The sequence below is a fragment of the Lampris incognitus genome, chromosome 8 (assembly GCF_029633865.1).
Source record: "Lampris incognitus isolate fLamInc1 chromosome 8, fLamInc1.hap2, whole genome shotgun sequence".
Taxonomy (NCBI): domain Eukaryota; kingdom Metazoa; phylum Chordata; class Actinopteri; order Lampriformes; family Lampridae; genus Lampris; species Lampris incognitus.
The window spans coordinates 45,103,010-45,119,271 of NC_079218.1; the positions used below are offsets into that span (position 1 = coordinate 45,103,010).

General features: G+C 41.5%; 1 protein-coding gene across 1 annotated transcript in view; it reads left to right on the forward strand.

Moving 5' to 3' along the window:
- pds5b (PDS5 cohesin associated factor B) overlaps window positions 1–16,262 on the forward strand; it is a 79,610-nt gene that overhangs the window by 35,629 nt on the left and 27,719 nt on the right. The window contains exons 6-12 of the mRNA XM_056284384.1: window positions 1,653–1,779; window positions 2,136–2,216; window positions 3,105–3,245; window positions 5,860–5,975; window positions 12,286–12,380; window positions 12,855–13,000; window positions 13,169–13,320. Of these exons, the coding sequence (XP_056140359.1) occupies window positions 1,653–1,779; window positions 2,136–2,216; window positions 3,105–3,245; window positions 5,860–5,975; window positions 12,286–12,380; window positions 12,855–13,000; window positions 13,169–13,320 (858 nt within the window). The remainder of the gene's footprint in view (window positions 1–1,652; window positions 1,780–2,135; window positions 2,217–3,104; window positions 3,246–5,859; window positions 5,976–12,285; window positions 12,381–12,854; window positions 13,001–13,168; window positions 13,321–16,262) is intronic.

The window sequence follows — 16,262 nt, forward strand, 5'->3', positions numbered from 1 at the left end:
ATGAGGGTAAACAGGAACAAGGAGTGAGGACTTGGAGAACATTTTAGACAACAAAGGCAACTTTTAACTCATTGTGTTTTTAGTGATTTCTCAAATGTGGCAAGTAAATACCTCAACATGCTCAGGGGGAGAGAGAGTTCCCAAGGCGAATGGGCTGCAATAGCACGACCTCTGTCTCCCCAGGTTTGGTGCTCAGGTCTAGTGATTGGGTTGGTCCTAACTTTGGTGCAGTAGACGTTCGTTAACTAAAGCAGTGTTTCCCGACCCAGTCCTCAAGGACCCCCTATCCTGCAGATTGTCTTTGCAACCCTGAATAGGTACCCGTTTTTAGTAATTCAAACAATCAGCAATGAATGTCAGATTTTGCACACATTGCATAATTAAGTCCTATGAGAGGATTTGTTGAGTTAGTACAAGCAGGGCTACCTATGCAGGGTTACAGTGAAAATCTGCAGGATAGGGGGTCCTTGGGGAGTGGGTTGGGAAACACTGAACTAAAGTATCGCTCATGACTCCTGCCTATATACAAGTCGTTTGGTCTTTGTGCTTGCGTCGTAAGAAGGGCGCATTAGTCCTCTGTTAGGTGTCTGTCTGATTGTCCCCTCCCATCCCTGTCTTTCTGATTTTACTTAACACCCCCCCCCCCCCCCGTACTTTCTATTTGGCTGAACTCAACCTTGAGGGCTGAATTCTGCAGCAGAAGAGTTGGCACTTTGCCATTTGAGCCGGTTTTTTTTTTTGACTGTGTGAAGGTTGTGCGAGCACAAAGCCCTTTGAAGACAAAAGCTGAAGCGCTCTGCTGTCTGCGATAATTTTGCAGTGAGCTGGAAGGTGTATGTGTGTGTCTCTCTCTTTCTCTCCCTCTCTCTCTCTCTGTTTGTATGTGGCTCTTGGTGAATGCGAGATAGTGAAGCTGGTAATTTCTGGTAGCACCGAGGACGACAGTCAAAGAAATCCAGAAATGGGCGGCACGGTGACCAAGTGGTTAACACTGTTGCCTCACAGCAAGAAGGTCCTGGGTTCGAACCCCAGGTCGTCCCAGGACCTTTCTGTGTGGAGTTTGCATGTTCTCCCCATGTCTGCGTGGGTTTTCTCTGGGTGCTCCAGTTTCCTCCCACCGTCAAAAAGACATGCATGTTAAGGTTAATACTCCTGTCTGTGCCCTTGAGCAAGGCAATGGAAAGAAGAACTGGAGTTGGTCCCTGGGCACTGCAGCTTCCCCTACTGCTCCTATATAATAGGATGGGTTAAATGCAGAAGACTTTTCATTGTAACCTTTACAATGACAAAATAAAACAGCTTTCATAATAAGTTTAAGTTTCTATTGTAAAAGGCATTAGCTACTACAATTACATAAACTTAAAATCTCAATAGCTAGTTCAAGATCTTCTGTTTGTCTAGTTCAATAGTACGATTTTGAAAACTAAGCTACAAGCCCCAAGCCTTTGGTACTCCACCACCACTCACACAAACATGCATATGAGGGGTATTTTGTTATTTTGCTCTCTAAAATGAACGGTCTCATATGAAATTACACATCTTGATTTCAGTTGCACTTGGTGCAGAATGATATGCTAACACGTTGACCATATTATAGCCATCACTGATTGTAAACATTGACCCTTGACGCTCTGCCACCTTGGGTTTCATAGCAATGGCCACAACCAGAAAGTGCACATGCACATGGTGGACCTTATGAGCTCCATCATCTGTGAGGGAGATACTGTGTCCCAGGAGCTCCTAGACACCGTGCTGGTCAACTTGGTACCCGCACACAAGGTAGGCATCCAAATGTGCACTCCACTTATGTACACAACAGACCTTCTACAGTCATGTGAATGATGGCAGGAGCATGAACATCAATTCAGTCCATTCCATTATAACGATTCACATACAACATGCGCATGCAAACACGTACACTTCCCTTTTTAGATGTTGGATCTGTCTCAAGCTGTAATGTACTTCTTGCAGTGAAGTGATTTGATAGTGCTGCTACACTTAAGGCAATGTCACTTTTAATGCCTTTTAATTCAGTGAGACCCCTGCAGGCGAGAAGAGGAAAGGCAATTTTGATTGTATCCCTTTGTCGTTTCATCTTTGGATGTTTCTCATCCCTTCTCTCCTTTTTTGTGTAGAATTTAAACAAGCAGGCGTATGACTTGGCTAAAGCTCTGCTGAAGAGGACTGCCCAGGCAATTGAACCCTACATCACCAATGTAAGACAAACACTATGACACAGCCTTATCTCTGTCCTGTGCTTGCGTATGTTTGTTGTAACGAGACATTAGAAGCTGCCACTGTGATGCTCTAGTTTCTTGTGTGTGTGGTGGTGGTGGTGTGTGTGTGTGTTTGTGTGTTTGTGCGTGTGTGTGTGTGTGTGTGTGTGTGTGGGGGGGGCATTTCATCCACATTTGTGTCTTTTGGCGGCTGTATCACTGCTGACATTACTTGTTTGGATCCTGGCACTCAAGCTCAGTGGTTTGAACATGACATAAACACTGCCAGGGTTAAGTGGTTCAATTCTCAATAGGGTCACCCATGTTCAAAATGTCACGCACTCATAATACTACAGGGCATTGCGAGAATCTACTGCATGTTGTTTTGGAAACATCATGGGAAATTGTATATAGATTCAAAATCTATGTTCTTGGGTTTTTTTTAGTTTCCAATTCAAGGTTTTAGTGCTGGAGGCCCAAGGCACTACTTAAGGATAAAGGATTCCAGTAATAAAGTTGTTGGTTCTTTAAGTGCTGAATATAATCCCAACTTTTCAAGGAAAATCAGAAGAAAAAATTGATGCTCGCAGGAAAGATAACTCATTGTTATGAAAATCATCTCTGATAAAGCAGTTGTCACAGTATTATCATTATTACAATAACTCATGACTTGTATAGTGTGTGTTGTGTATTCCTCCCTGCCAATTCCACATTGATAAAGCAGATGAAGGGCCTCAACACAGATGCTGACTAACACCAAACAAGAAAACTGCACATCTCTCCACACATAATTAAAGAGGCTGAATTGTGTAGCACTTCCCATAATGGATGTATTTGTGAACTCATGCTCACTGTTTCTTTTCATGTCTCTTTCCCATCATGCCTCAGTTTTTCAATCAGGTGCTGATGCTGGGGAAGACGTCGGTCAGCGACCTGTCAGAGCACGTCTTCGACCTCATCCTGGAGCTGTACAACATAGACAGCCACCTGCTACTCTCAGTCCTGCCACAACTTGAGTTCAAACTGAAGGTATGCATGTGCGCACACACACGGACACTTTCAATCAGGTCAAAGAAGGTTGAATCAGTTCATCTGGACACAACGTTTATTGACAGAAATGTTCCATCACTCGTTTAAGTGACCTCTTCAGTCTAAACTGACTGCAGGTATCCCCACCCTTATAAACAATACAGTTGCATAATGACCAAAACCAACGATTGGTTTCATATGCAAATAGGCGTGACCATTAACTAGCGTTTCAAGGGCCGTGTGTACTATTCACCGAGGATTTGGGAATGGTTGCAATCACAGCACTATAAGATGGTAACATGATTGCAAACGTTCTCAACTGTTGGTTGTCTTGCTTGTTTTTAATTTGCAAAGTTTAGAGTTTGATAAATCTGTTTTTTCTTTCTTTTTTTTTCTTTATAATTTCCAGTATGTGAGCTCAAGGTAGTAGTCCAAGCGCCATGAAAGCCAACAGTTTGTAGTTCTGCCTTCTCTTGCACAACCCTAACCTTGAAACCAGTGATTCTCAAGTGTGTACCTTGGGAGTCATGTGTGATATTCAGGTTTTTATTTCAACACAAGCAGATTTCATTGGTTAACACACCTTCAACCTTACAGCAGAGGACTAATTTGTGAAAACGGCTGATGTGCTAGTGTTGGTTTGGGAGGAAAACCTTAAATCATTTTGTATCGCACCCAGGAGTTGATGAAAAGTGTGTTTTAAATAAAACGTATTAGCATTAAGTAGCAGTAAAATGGTGTTAGTAGTATTACAGTGGGGTGTTAATGGTGATAGTAGTAGTTGTAGTGGTATTTGCAGTGCAGAAGTTGTTGCAATAGTGGAGGTTACAGTTGCAGCAATAATAAAAGAAATCGTAGCAGTAGTGTTTTCAGTGAAAGTGATATTGATGGTGACAGTTGGTATAAATTATTATATACTCATGGCAAACATTCTCGAACCCCTCACATGCAGAAATGCACAGACTCACTCACTCGGCAGAATTGTTGATTCATATGAGAGAACCCAAAGGAAGCAGCCACTCAGCATAATGTTGTCTCTGTAGTGTGTCATGGAGGCCTTCTGCTGATGGATAACACTCATTAACCACTCCTCGAGAGTGTGGATCAGTGCTGTCTCTGCAAAATAATAGCTGCGATAAAATCTCCCCCACAACTTTCTCCCTCGCTCCGTCTTTTCACTCATCTTCCTCCCTATCACCCCCCTTATCTTTATTTTATAATCTGTTTTCTCTCTGCTCCCTTCCAGTCCCCTCCTGCTCTCCTTAGCATTATCTTTATTTCTTCTGCTGTGCGGTCTTTCTTTTAAAAAAAAAAGGAAAGACTGCAAAGGACTAAAGACTCATTTTTAAAATGATATCATTTTGAAATATGCAAATGGTTATGTCGCTATGCTAGTTATTGTTAAAATGGAAGTAGGCAACTGTTTTGCTGTAACTTATCATTCATTGTGAGGTAAATGTTGATTGCACTGTAATGACTATATAATAATGACACCATCAGCATTTAGATTGGTTCTGTATAAGCCTCGCTTTCACTAGGCAATTCTGTTTGCCACCAGGTGCGATTTTTCCTGGCAAATTGATTTATGGCACAAGAAGTGCGTCCACCTCCCAGTTAGTGGGCTAGGCAGTGGTGGACGGTGGAACAACCGAAGTAACTGTGGAAACTGCCCTGCAAAAGAAAAAGAAACCAGTTGATGGAGGAGGCAAAGAAAGCAAAGAGGGAGAGTGACAGAAGACGAGATAAAACAAGAGTGAACTTCGGACAGGCATTCACTCGCTGGAGAGAGCTCCGGGACTTGAGGGGGTTCCAAACCGACTTTCAGGCGGCATTATTTCTACTTGCTCAATAACACAGCCTTCCTACTTATTAATACTACCGGATGTTTTACTCTGCCTTCATCATTGCACCGAGATCGGGGTTTCTGGTTCAAATTGGTATTCTTGCGGTTATTCTTGCTTTGAACAGTAGCCAGGTTGCTATCAGTTAACCATGTTGCTTAAAGGCAGACAAACACGTTTGTTTCTGGCTGTTGATGTTAGCTAGCATAGCTAGCATTAGCAGTGTTGCTAACAGCCAGGCGCTTTGTGAAGGTTACTATATTCTGTTATGATCAGGGAGTTGATAAGCAGACAGATGGTTGAATATTTCAAGACGCCTCCAGGTAAAGTTAGGTACACTGTAAACATGTGTTTACAATTCTGATGTTCTTACTATGCAATGCACAGCGTCAAAATTGCGGGTAGTTCCCAAATTGAATATAGAATTATGACGGTTTCACTTTACCTCTTCAGTGAATATCCTTCTTCGCGGAAATGTGTAAACAAATGCATGTGTCCTGTGTTGTTCGGAGTTGTTTGGCTCTGAGTGGATTGTCTTTGCGACAGCAGCACAAACAATAATACCACTTGGAAACGCTGGGGAGGGGGGGGGCTTTGAAAGTTGTATACTTCCACTTTAATGACTTCACTCGTCTTTCCATCCTTTACAGTCCAGTATCCAATGTAATGCAATTGTTTGTGTTTCTTTGCCCCCCTCCCCCCCCCGTTCTTGCTCTCTTTCTCTCTTGGGCTTGCTTTCTCTCACTTTCATTATTCCATTGCTCTCCACGCAGAGTAATGATAATGATGAGAGGCTGCAGGTGGTGAAGCTGCTGGCGAAGATGTTTGGAGCCAAGGACTCTGAGTTGGCTGCACAGAACAAACCGCTCTGGCAGTGTTACCTGGGCAGGTAGGTATCTGAGCATGCTGTCTGTCTGTGGGTGTGTCTGAAAGTGAGGGCACAGTCAAAATGAACTATCCAGCCCATAACCTCCGCTGCTACTGCCGGGGGGGAAAAAATCACTCTGGGGGGGAGCACATAGATGGGATTCAGATTTTCTCAGTTTATCTATGCATGCCAAGATGTGGTTAATGAACTAACCTCAAACCGAGGACCTTTTGAAGCAGGCCCCTGGTTAGATAGCGGATTAACTGATCCCTTCCCAGCCAGCTACATTTGTAATGTTATTCTTTATTCTTGCCATGGGGGATTCTTCTGCAGCTGCTGGTCGTGAAGATGTTTTGAGCCCTGTGGTCATGCATCATGATAGCAATCGCTTCAGTTCTAATACAGTCTAGTCACATGCAAATGCTCATGAGCTTCTGCTTTACCAAAATAAGTGATTTACTGCTGAAATAATAACTCAGTGGATTAGTCAATGGGCTGAAAAATCATTGTAAAGTAAATATCAAACATTTGCTTCACAAGTACTAAGATTTGTTTGCGTTTCTCTGATTCACATCATTAAACAAATGAATACTTAAGGGTTTTTTTGGCTGCTGGTCGGAGTAAGTACGCAGTTTTAAGACATCACTTTGGGCTTTGGGAAGTTGTGATAGGCATTATTTTTGACAATTTGTAGACCAAACGATTTATCAATTATGAAAATAATCATTAGTTCCAGTCCTAGATATTAACTAGTAATAAGTGCAATAACACATGAAACGAGTAAATTAATGTAAAGAAAACAAAACTTGAACTGAGAAAAATAGGGAAATTAATGCATTAAAATTGACAAATTCAAATGAATGGGGGAAGGGATGAATAGGGATTCGCGAAGGAATAGCAATGTCTGAATACAGGAATATTTGGTAGACGATATCGTCAACAGCTGGATATTTGTAGCTAAGAAGTTAGCTTCCATTTTATTGACTTGCTTGTAATAATTCGTTTATTAGCCTAACAGACTATATTTAGGGTTGCCAGCCATCCCATAAAATACGGAATTGTCTCGTAATCGGAAAGTAAAAAACACTTTCTGTATTGAACTCTTACTTCACACATTTTGTTCTGTATCATTGAGAATCAATTCAGTGCAGATGTACGGAGCAGAATAGATGCAAGCTAAATTGTTAAAACTGCAATTATGGACAAATAGTCTGAGATGGAAGGAAACCCTCTTTCTCTTCATTTTGTCCATGATACAGTGTTGCAGTACTCCAAACAAATCTCTCTCTTCTCTCTCTCTCTCTCTCTCTCTCTCTCTCTCTCTCTCTCTCTCTCTCTCTCTCTCTCTCTCTCTCTCTCTCTCTCTCTCTCTCTCTCTCTCTCTCTCTCTCTCTCTCTCTCTCTCTCTCTCTCTCTCTCTCTCTCTCTCTCTCTCTCTCTCTCTCTCTCTCTCTCTCTCTCTCTCTCTCTCTCTCTCTCTCTCTCTCTCTCCACCCCTCCCTTCTCCTGACAGTGATGTGTCAATGATTTTATTACACGTTTTTGTGGCTATGCATTCTGATTGGAAGGATACTGGTCCTACACTGATTAATTCAATCCAATTCAATTTATTCTCATTAAAAAGAATGTACAGGCACATGTTAAAATTGAAATAAAGGCTGCAGCTTCACCAAATAGTGCAAGACAGATATAGACAACACAGCAAATACAGTATAAGATATAAACAGATGAAGACCAAAAGCTAAAAATAAGTTGAAAAAGAGCACAAGTACAAAAATATTTAAAAATATACACAGACATTCAGTGGGTGGCCAGGTTCAGGTGGGCAACAGCATGGGCAGAGAAGCTGTTTTTGAGCCTGGTTGTGCAGGCTCTGAGGCTCCTGTGGCGCCTGCCATAGCTCAGGGGGGAGAACAGTCCATGGTTAGGGTTGATGGGATCTCTGCTGATGCTGAGACCCCTTTGAAGGCGGCGTTTGATAATATGATAATAATGATAATAATATCAATACACTGTCACAATATAATTTTAAAGTCAAACTTTTATTTGTATGCCTACAGCAGATTTTAATACCGAAGGATGGCAAACAAGCTTCATAACAAGATTATCAATAAATATGAGAATCTATATATAAGAAACACAACCAATAAACACCACCACCTTCTGCTATTCATTTGTGGAAGTTGGTAACCCTGTCCGTATCTACTCCTTTAATACGGTCTACCGGCAGTGGATAAAAAGATGGGACTTTGAGCATAGTAGTCCAAAACTCACTCCCTAATTTCTCCAGAACTGACAGCAGATTCAATCACACTGGACCTGACCACTTCTCTGCGCTTCATTGATTTAGAACCGATTTCCGGTTTCAGCGGGTTTCCCTGGTCATCATATGATCCCGATGTTTGCAGTTTGAAGTACTGGTTGTTGCAATTAGTGGATCAAGTGCAAACTGGTCTAAAACGAGGGCTGATGTGGTCATTACTGTATGAAGAACAACATCGAGGAAAGCAAACAGAAAGGACCAAGATAAACGTATTTCTGCAGAGCTGTCATTTGTGCGTTACAGGTTAATGTTTGAGATTTGTTTACCATGAGTCCATTGATGGAAGGATGGTCTGTGAAGTTATTCTTTATCTGAATCGAAGGGCCAAAGGGTAAGGGTGTCATATATTGTCATTCATTGCCATTTACATCTGTTGGAGAATATAATATGACTTGTAAACCCCTCTGGGTCTTGACTAATTCAGCGCTTTACAAATAAATTTGGCTTGGCTTCTCTGTCAGTGACAGTGGGGAGCACAACAGGGATTTGTTGCTTTATGACCGGTCTTGAGACCGCCTGGTTTTGTGATGAAGAAAGTTTGTAGTTGTTGTGGACGATTGGGCTTGGTCGAGTTAGATTTAGTTGTGGGCCCTGAATTTACAGTCTGTAGCTGACTCGACTGAGCGAGAGTGTCTTTGGGCGAGGAAGAGAGAGCCCCAAGTCTGGCAATTGATGTCCAGTCAACAAGCGTGTGTTGTAAGCGTGGGCTGTTAGTCTTGGACTGGAATTCTATCTCGGTTTGGAGTGGATCAGTTCCAAACAGGCATCAGTAGGGTGGCAAGTTGTCAAAAGTTGTCCAACCCTTTTCATAGACAAAGAGAATACTGGAGCTTTGAGTGCTGATTGGAGTGGCATTGGTTCAGAGCTTTGGTGGCAGCATCTGAATAACCGGTTTAAAAGGTCCATTTGACCTGAATGCTTGGAAGAGTGTTTGGAATCAGTTGAATGATGTGATGATAGGCACGTTGATAAGAGTAAGAGGCTTCAAATCTAACTCATTTATAGAGGTGGATGCCACCAGTTAATGCCATTTACATTTTGGCTGCGCCGTTTTTCATGATTTTAGAGTGCAGTAAAGCATCCCATGAGCATCCCATGCTCAGATGTACAGCTTGTGGTTCATAAAAGTTGGTCTAGTCATGGATTTAGTTTTCTGTTAACTCTAATTATGACCAAAGTACCATTGGGAATCTGGCAGCAACAGAAACGGCTTACTGTGTGATTTTGTATGGGTCATACAGTTATGAAAAAACAGGTTTCGTGATATGTTAAAGCGAGTGCAATTCAAAATTCAGGCATCACAAATTACATATATACATACCAATACCAAAATACCGGGCTTTTTACAAGTGTTGCAATTCTTCATTGTCCTGTTTTGTGTGTGGCAGTAAGCCAAGACACAATAATAATAATGATAATAATAATAAATGGAATTTGTATAGCACTTCTCATCTGCAGACAGATCTTGAAGCGCTTCACAGATAAAAGACTATGGTAAAAGAAAAAAAATATATATATACACTACCGTTCAAAAGTTTGGGATCACCCAAACAATTTTGTGTTTTCCATGAAAAGTCACACTTATTCACCACCATATGTTGTGAAATGAATAGAAAATAGAGTCAAGACATTGACAAGGTTAGAAATAATGATTTGTATTTGAAATAAGAATTTTTTTACATCAAACTTTGCTTTCGTCAAAGAATCCTCCATTTGCAGCAATTACAGCATTGCAGACCTTTGGCATTCTAGCTGTTAATTTGTTGAGGTAATCTGGAGAAATTGCACCCCACGCTTCCAGAAGCAGCTCCCACAAGTTGGATTGGTTGGATGGGCACTTCTTTGAGCAGATTGAGTTTCTGGAGCATCACATTTGTGGGGTCAATTAAACGCTCAAAATGGCCAGAAAAAGAGAACTTTCATCTGAAACTCGACAGTCTATTCTTGTTCTTAGAAATGAAGGCTATTCCATGCGAGAAATTGCTAAGAAATTGAAGATTTCCTACACCGGTGTGTACTACTCCCTTCAGAGGACAGCACAAACAGGCTCTAACAGGTACTATTTAATGAAGATGCCAGTTGGGGACCTGTGAGGCGTCTGTTTCTCAAACTAGAGACTCTAATGTACTTATCTTCTTGCTCAGTTGTGCAACGCGGCCTCCCACTTCTTTTTCTACTCTGGTTAGAGCCTGTTTGTGCTGTCCTCTGAAGGGAGTAGTACACACCGGTGTAGGAAATCTTCAATTTCTTAGCAATTTCTCGCATGGAATAGCCTTCATTTCTAAGAACAAGAATAGACTGTCGAGTTTCAGATGAAAGTTCTCTTTTTCTGGCCATTTTGAGCGTTTAATTGACCCCACAAATGTGATGCTCCAGAAACTCAATCTGCTCAAAGAAGTGCCCATCCAACCAATCCAACTTGTGGGAGCTGCTTCTGGAAGCGTGGGGTGCAATTTCTCCAGATTACCTCAACAAATTAACAGCTAGAATGCCAAAGGTCTGCAATGCTGTAATTGCTGCAAATGGAGGATTCTTTGACGAAAGCAAAGTTTGATGTAAAAAAAATCTTATTTCAAATACAAATCATTATTTCTAACCTTGTCAATGTCTTGACTCTATTTTCTATTCATTTCACAACATATGGTGGTGAATAAGTGTGACTTTTCATGGAAAACACAAAATTGTTTGGGTGATCCCAAACTTTTGAACGGTAGTGTACGTATACACAAGTAAACCCAGAGATAATCCACACCAACACTGGGAGAGCATACAGTTGAACCCAGGACCCTCTTGTTGAGCTGACCATTAAGCCACCTTGTTGCCCTGCAGAGTTTCAATAATATTCAAGTTTGTGGACTGTGAAGGCCATTCCAAAACCTTAATATGTCATAATATAATAATAATAATGATAATAGTAATTATGATATTTTTCTCTGTATTCTGGACTTGTTGGTATTAAGAATAAATGAGTACATATAAAAATCACCAGGTATATGCGGGTTTGATAGCAGTTTTTCCTTCTTACTGACAGAAAGCAGAATAACTTCCAGACTAGAGCTGCTTTAAACAGAAATATTATGATACCAAATAGTGTCTACATTGAGTAGAGAAGAATTGGCAAGCAGGGCAAATATATGGGAAAGGAAACCAAGGTGATGAGTGAAAGTGACATGAGATAAGTGTTAAGAAATGAAGGCATCTAAGTTAACTGCTGCTGGTGTTGCTACTACTAAAGGTAGAAATGGGAGAACCTGGGGCGTCCGGGTAGCATAGCGGTCTATTCCGTTGCCTACCAACACGGGGATCCCGGTTCAAATCCTCGCGTTACCTCTGGCTTGGTCGGGCATCCCTACAGACACACTTGGCTGTGTCTGCAGGTGGGAAGCTGGATGTGAGTATGTGTCCTGGTCACTGCACTAGCGCGTCCTCTGGTCGGTCGGGGCGCCTGTTCGGGGGGGAGGGGGAACTGGGGGGAATAGCGTGATCCTCCCACATGCTACGTCCCCCTAGCGAAACTCCTCACTGTCAGATGAAAAGAAGCGGCTGGTGACTCCACATGTATCGGAGGAGATGTGGTAGTCTGTAGCCCTCCCCGGATTGGCAGAGGGGGTGGAGCAGCGACTGGGACGGCTCGGAAGAGCAGGGTAACTGGCCAAGTACAGTTGGGGAGAAAAAGAAGAAAAAAAATCAAAAAAAAGAAAAGAAATGGGAGAACATATCAAATTAGCGAGATTGGTTGGAGTTTGCTGACAATTCAGACGTGACATTCGACTCTTGAGCTTGTCAAGGAGAAATCCCCTTGTTATCCTCTAACCTCAGGACCTCAGCTTTAATCACAGCCTATCCAAAATGTCTCTTGTCTTTTAAATGTCTTCGTGAGCTTCCAGTTTTCTTTCTGTGCTCTCAAACTTTGGACTCAGGAACACATCTTTGTCGAGCTCTTGTATTTGTAACCAATTGATGAACGAAGCCAGTGTCACTGACATTGTCATTTAATTCTTCTTCTAGGTTTAATGACATCCACGTTCCCATCAGACTGGAGTGTGTGAAGTTTGCCAGCCACTGTCTAATGAACCACCCAGACCTGGCCAAAGACCTCACAGGTAAACGACCCCGACTTGCACGCAAATAGGCTCTTAGAGGAACTTGGAATGTCCACCGCTGTAACCAGTATGTGGATGTATCTATAATGCACGCTAACTCTGTAGCACACAGCTTTTGTTTTGTGGATACCACGCTAGGGATCCACTAGAGGTACCAATAACAAATCAAGGACACAATGAAATAAAAACACAAATGCTAAGCTGAGCACAGAACCAACTTGCCAGAGTTGCTGTATTCTATCAAAGATGAAGAGGAAAATCAATTGACCAGCTAATCAGTGTTATAGAACTGGCCTGATGGGCCCACTTCATAACAAATTGGATATTGTGAGGAGAGAGTAGCATCCATTAGGCGTGTGTGTGTGTGTGTGTGTGTGTGTGTGTGTGTGTGTGTGTGTGTGTGTGAGAGAGAGATTGAGAGGTGACTAGTTCTACTCATAACCCCCTCCTCTCCACCCCGATTGTCTTTCTCAGAATACCTGAAGGTCAGGTCACATGATCCAGAGGAGGCCATTCGCCATGATGTCATTGTCTCCATAGTAACTGCTGCCAAGAAAGACCTGGCCTTGGTCAATGATGCACTGCTCAATTTTGTGAAGGAGAGGACCTTGGATAAGAGAGTAAGTTGAACACTGCATGTAACCATGTGTGTGTGGGTGCAATTTTTGAAAATAAACTTACTGTGGCTGACGATGGCCACACTAACCTTCTGGGTTATTTTAAATTCTCATTCAAACCCCTTGAAACTATAACTGCATGATTCAAACCACTCTGTCTCTCTCAACCAGTGGCGTGTACGAAAGGAGGCCATGATGGGCCTGGCTTCAATCTACAGGAAGTACTCCCTGCAGGGGGAGGGAGGGCGGGAGGCATCAAAACAGATTTCCTGGATCAAAGACAAGCTGCTTCATATCTACTACCAGAACAGTATTGATGACAGGTGTGTGTGTGTGTGTGTGTGTGTGTGTGTGTGTGTGTGTGTGTGTGTTGTATGGGAATCATGCTAATGTTATGGATTGAAACCATGCATTCATTGGTGGCAGTGATAGACTTGTTTAGAGGTAATTTAGTCCTGTGACCATTGCTGATTTGAATCCATGGATCACCATGGAAAAATCTGTCTGGCCGTAGCGGTATCACTTCACCCTTCCTTTAGCAATTTACCCTTTAGGTTCCTTTTCAGCAAATTGCCCGATGACCATTGCCACCCCCCAAACATACCCCCCCCCAAAAAAAAATCCAAACAACAGAAACTGCTCCTTCATATGAGGGGTGGATATTATAAAAATTAATTGAAAACTAATAACAGTGATCAATTAATATATTTACATTTTAAATAAAATATAATGTCATGGGAATTAAATACAGTGTAACTTTTATTATAAAACTTGCTCATCAATTAAATGTATTTACTTTAAAAATAAAGTATCACTACATGGGAATTAAATGTAGTGTAACTTTTATTTTAAAAAATTACACATAAATATAAATTAAATATACTTTAAAATGAAGTATCATTGCATGGGAATTAAATATAAATCATTTCTAAACGTAATCTTGCTTGAGCCAGTTAGCTTAACTAAATATATCATTTTTGATTCCGTTCCAGTCAGTGTTAAGTTGATATATTGCGATTAGAACTTTTTTTTTGTGCACGTTTCAATTGGGAAGAGCTTTTATTTTAGCACCTAGCAGTTTCATTAGGCACCACCTTCATTTAAGAAGCATTTGGTTTTAGATTCGAGAGCTGCCTCTTACTGTCTAATCATACGCCACACCCATCAGGGAGATCTGGGCTCGATTTCCTCCACCTTGTTTCTTCATCTCCTTCCTTTTCTTTCTTCACCTGTTTTGCAAGTGCAAGTGAACACGGAGCGGGAATTGCTGTCTTAAGCATGGTGGATACGGATGCGGATTCACACAAGTTTGGATGAAACGACCTACTTCATTCTGCTGAAACTGTGTTTTAGCTGAAATCTAGTAGAGAATATTTTATTGAGAAAAAGGACTGAGGAGATGAAGGAATGCAAAGGAAATTGAACCCAGATCTCACTGATGGGCGGGGTGTGATTGACAGGGAGAGGCTGCTCTCTAATACCCTTTTCCCACTGGCCAAAAAAAACCCGCTAACATCCGCCTTTTTATACTGACCAAAGGCGAACATTAGTGGGTTTTTTGGCCAGTGGGAAAAGAGTGTAATCTAAAACCAAATGCTTGTTAAATAAAAATGGTGGCGAATGGAACTGCGAGGCGCTAAAATAAAAGCTCTCCCCAACTGGAATGTCCACAGAAGGAAGTTCTTATAGCAGTATATCAACTTGAAACTGACACGGAATCAAACAGCGGTACTTTTAGAAATGATGATTTATATTTGCATTTAATTCCAATGCAGTGATACTTTTGTTTTTAAATTAAATACCTTTAATTGATGAGTAAGTTTTACATTAGAAGTTAAGTTGTATTTATTTCCCGTGAAATTATATTCTATTTAAAAAGTAAATATAATAATTGTTCACTGTTAGTTTTCAATTAATTTTTATAACATCCACCCCTCGTACTTGCAGGGCTGCTCTGTAGCCGTCAGCAGATGGTTGTGGTCTCTCCAGGCAGCTCCCGGTGTGAATTAGTTCGACTGTATGAATTTAAAATACGGCTCAGCTGAAATAAAGTATGCAGGCTCAGCAAACCCTCTGAATAAATAAAGGTTTGAAAAATTCTCACACACAGGCACCTACAGTATTCTGATTTTTGCACTTCTTGCTCTACCAGTCCTACCTGCAGATTAGATTTTGTGTTCATCCACAACTCCAGTGGTATATAATACACATTGCCTACTAGAAAAGAGGATGAATAGGTGTGAAGGAAAAAGAAAACAAGATGAAAGCAATGACGGGTCTCAGGTTGACGAGATTATAAAATAGTCACGTCAATGCCAGATTCATAATCATAAGATGGAGATGTTTAGGAGAGATGGCAGTGGAGTTTTTAACTAGATTGTTTAACACAATCTTGGAAAGTGAGAGGATGCCTGAGGAGTGGAGAGGAAGTATGCTGGTACTGATGTTCAAGAATAAGGGTGATGTGCAGAACTGTAGTAACTAAAGAGGTATAAAGTTGATGAGCCACAGCATGAAGATATGGGAAAGAGTAATAGAAGCTAGGTTAAGAGGAGAGGTGACTATTAGCGAGCAGCAATATGGTTTCATGCTACGAAAGAGCACTACAGATGCAATGTTTGCTTTGAGAGTGTTGATGGAGAAGTACAGAGAAGATCACAAGGAGTTTCATTGTGTCTTTGTGGATTGAGAGAAAGCATATGACAGGGTGTCGAGAGAGGAGGTGTGGTATTGTATGAGGAAGTCGGAGTTGCAGAGAAGTATGTAGGAGTGGTGCAGGATATGTATGAGGGCAGTGTGACAGTGGTGAGGTGTGCAGTTGGAATGACAGATGGGTTCAAGGTGGAGGAGGGATTAAATCAAGGAACAGCTCTGAGCCCTTTCTTGTTTGCAATGGTGATGGACAGGTTGACGGACGAGATCAGGCAGGAGTCTCCGTGGGCGATGAGGTTTGCAGATGACATTGTGATCTGTAGTGGGAATAGGGAGCAGGTTGAGGAGAGCCTGGAGAGGTAGAGGTATACACTGGAGAGAAGAGGAATGACAGTCAATAGGAGCAAGATGGAATACATACAGTGCATCCGGAAAGTATTCACACCCCTTCACTTTTCCCACATTTTGTTATGTTACAGCCTTATTCCAAAATGGATTAAATTCCTTTTTTTTTCTCATCAATCTAAATACAATACACCATAATGACAAAGTGAAAAAGGTTTTGTAGAAATTTTTGCAAATTTATTAAAAATAAAAAACTGAAATATTGCAT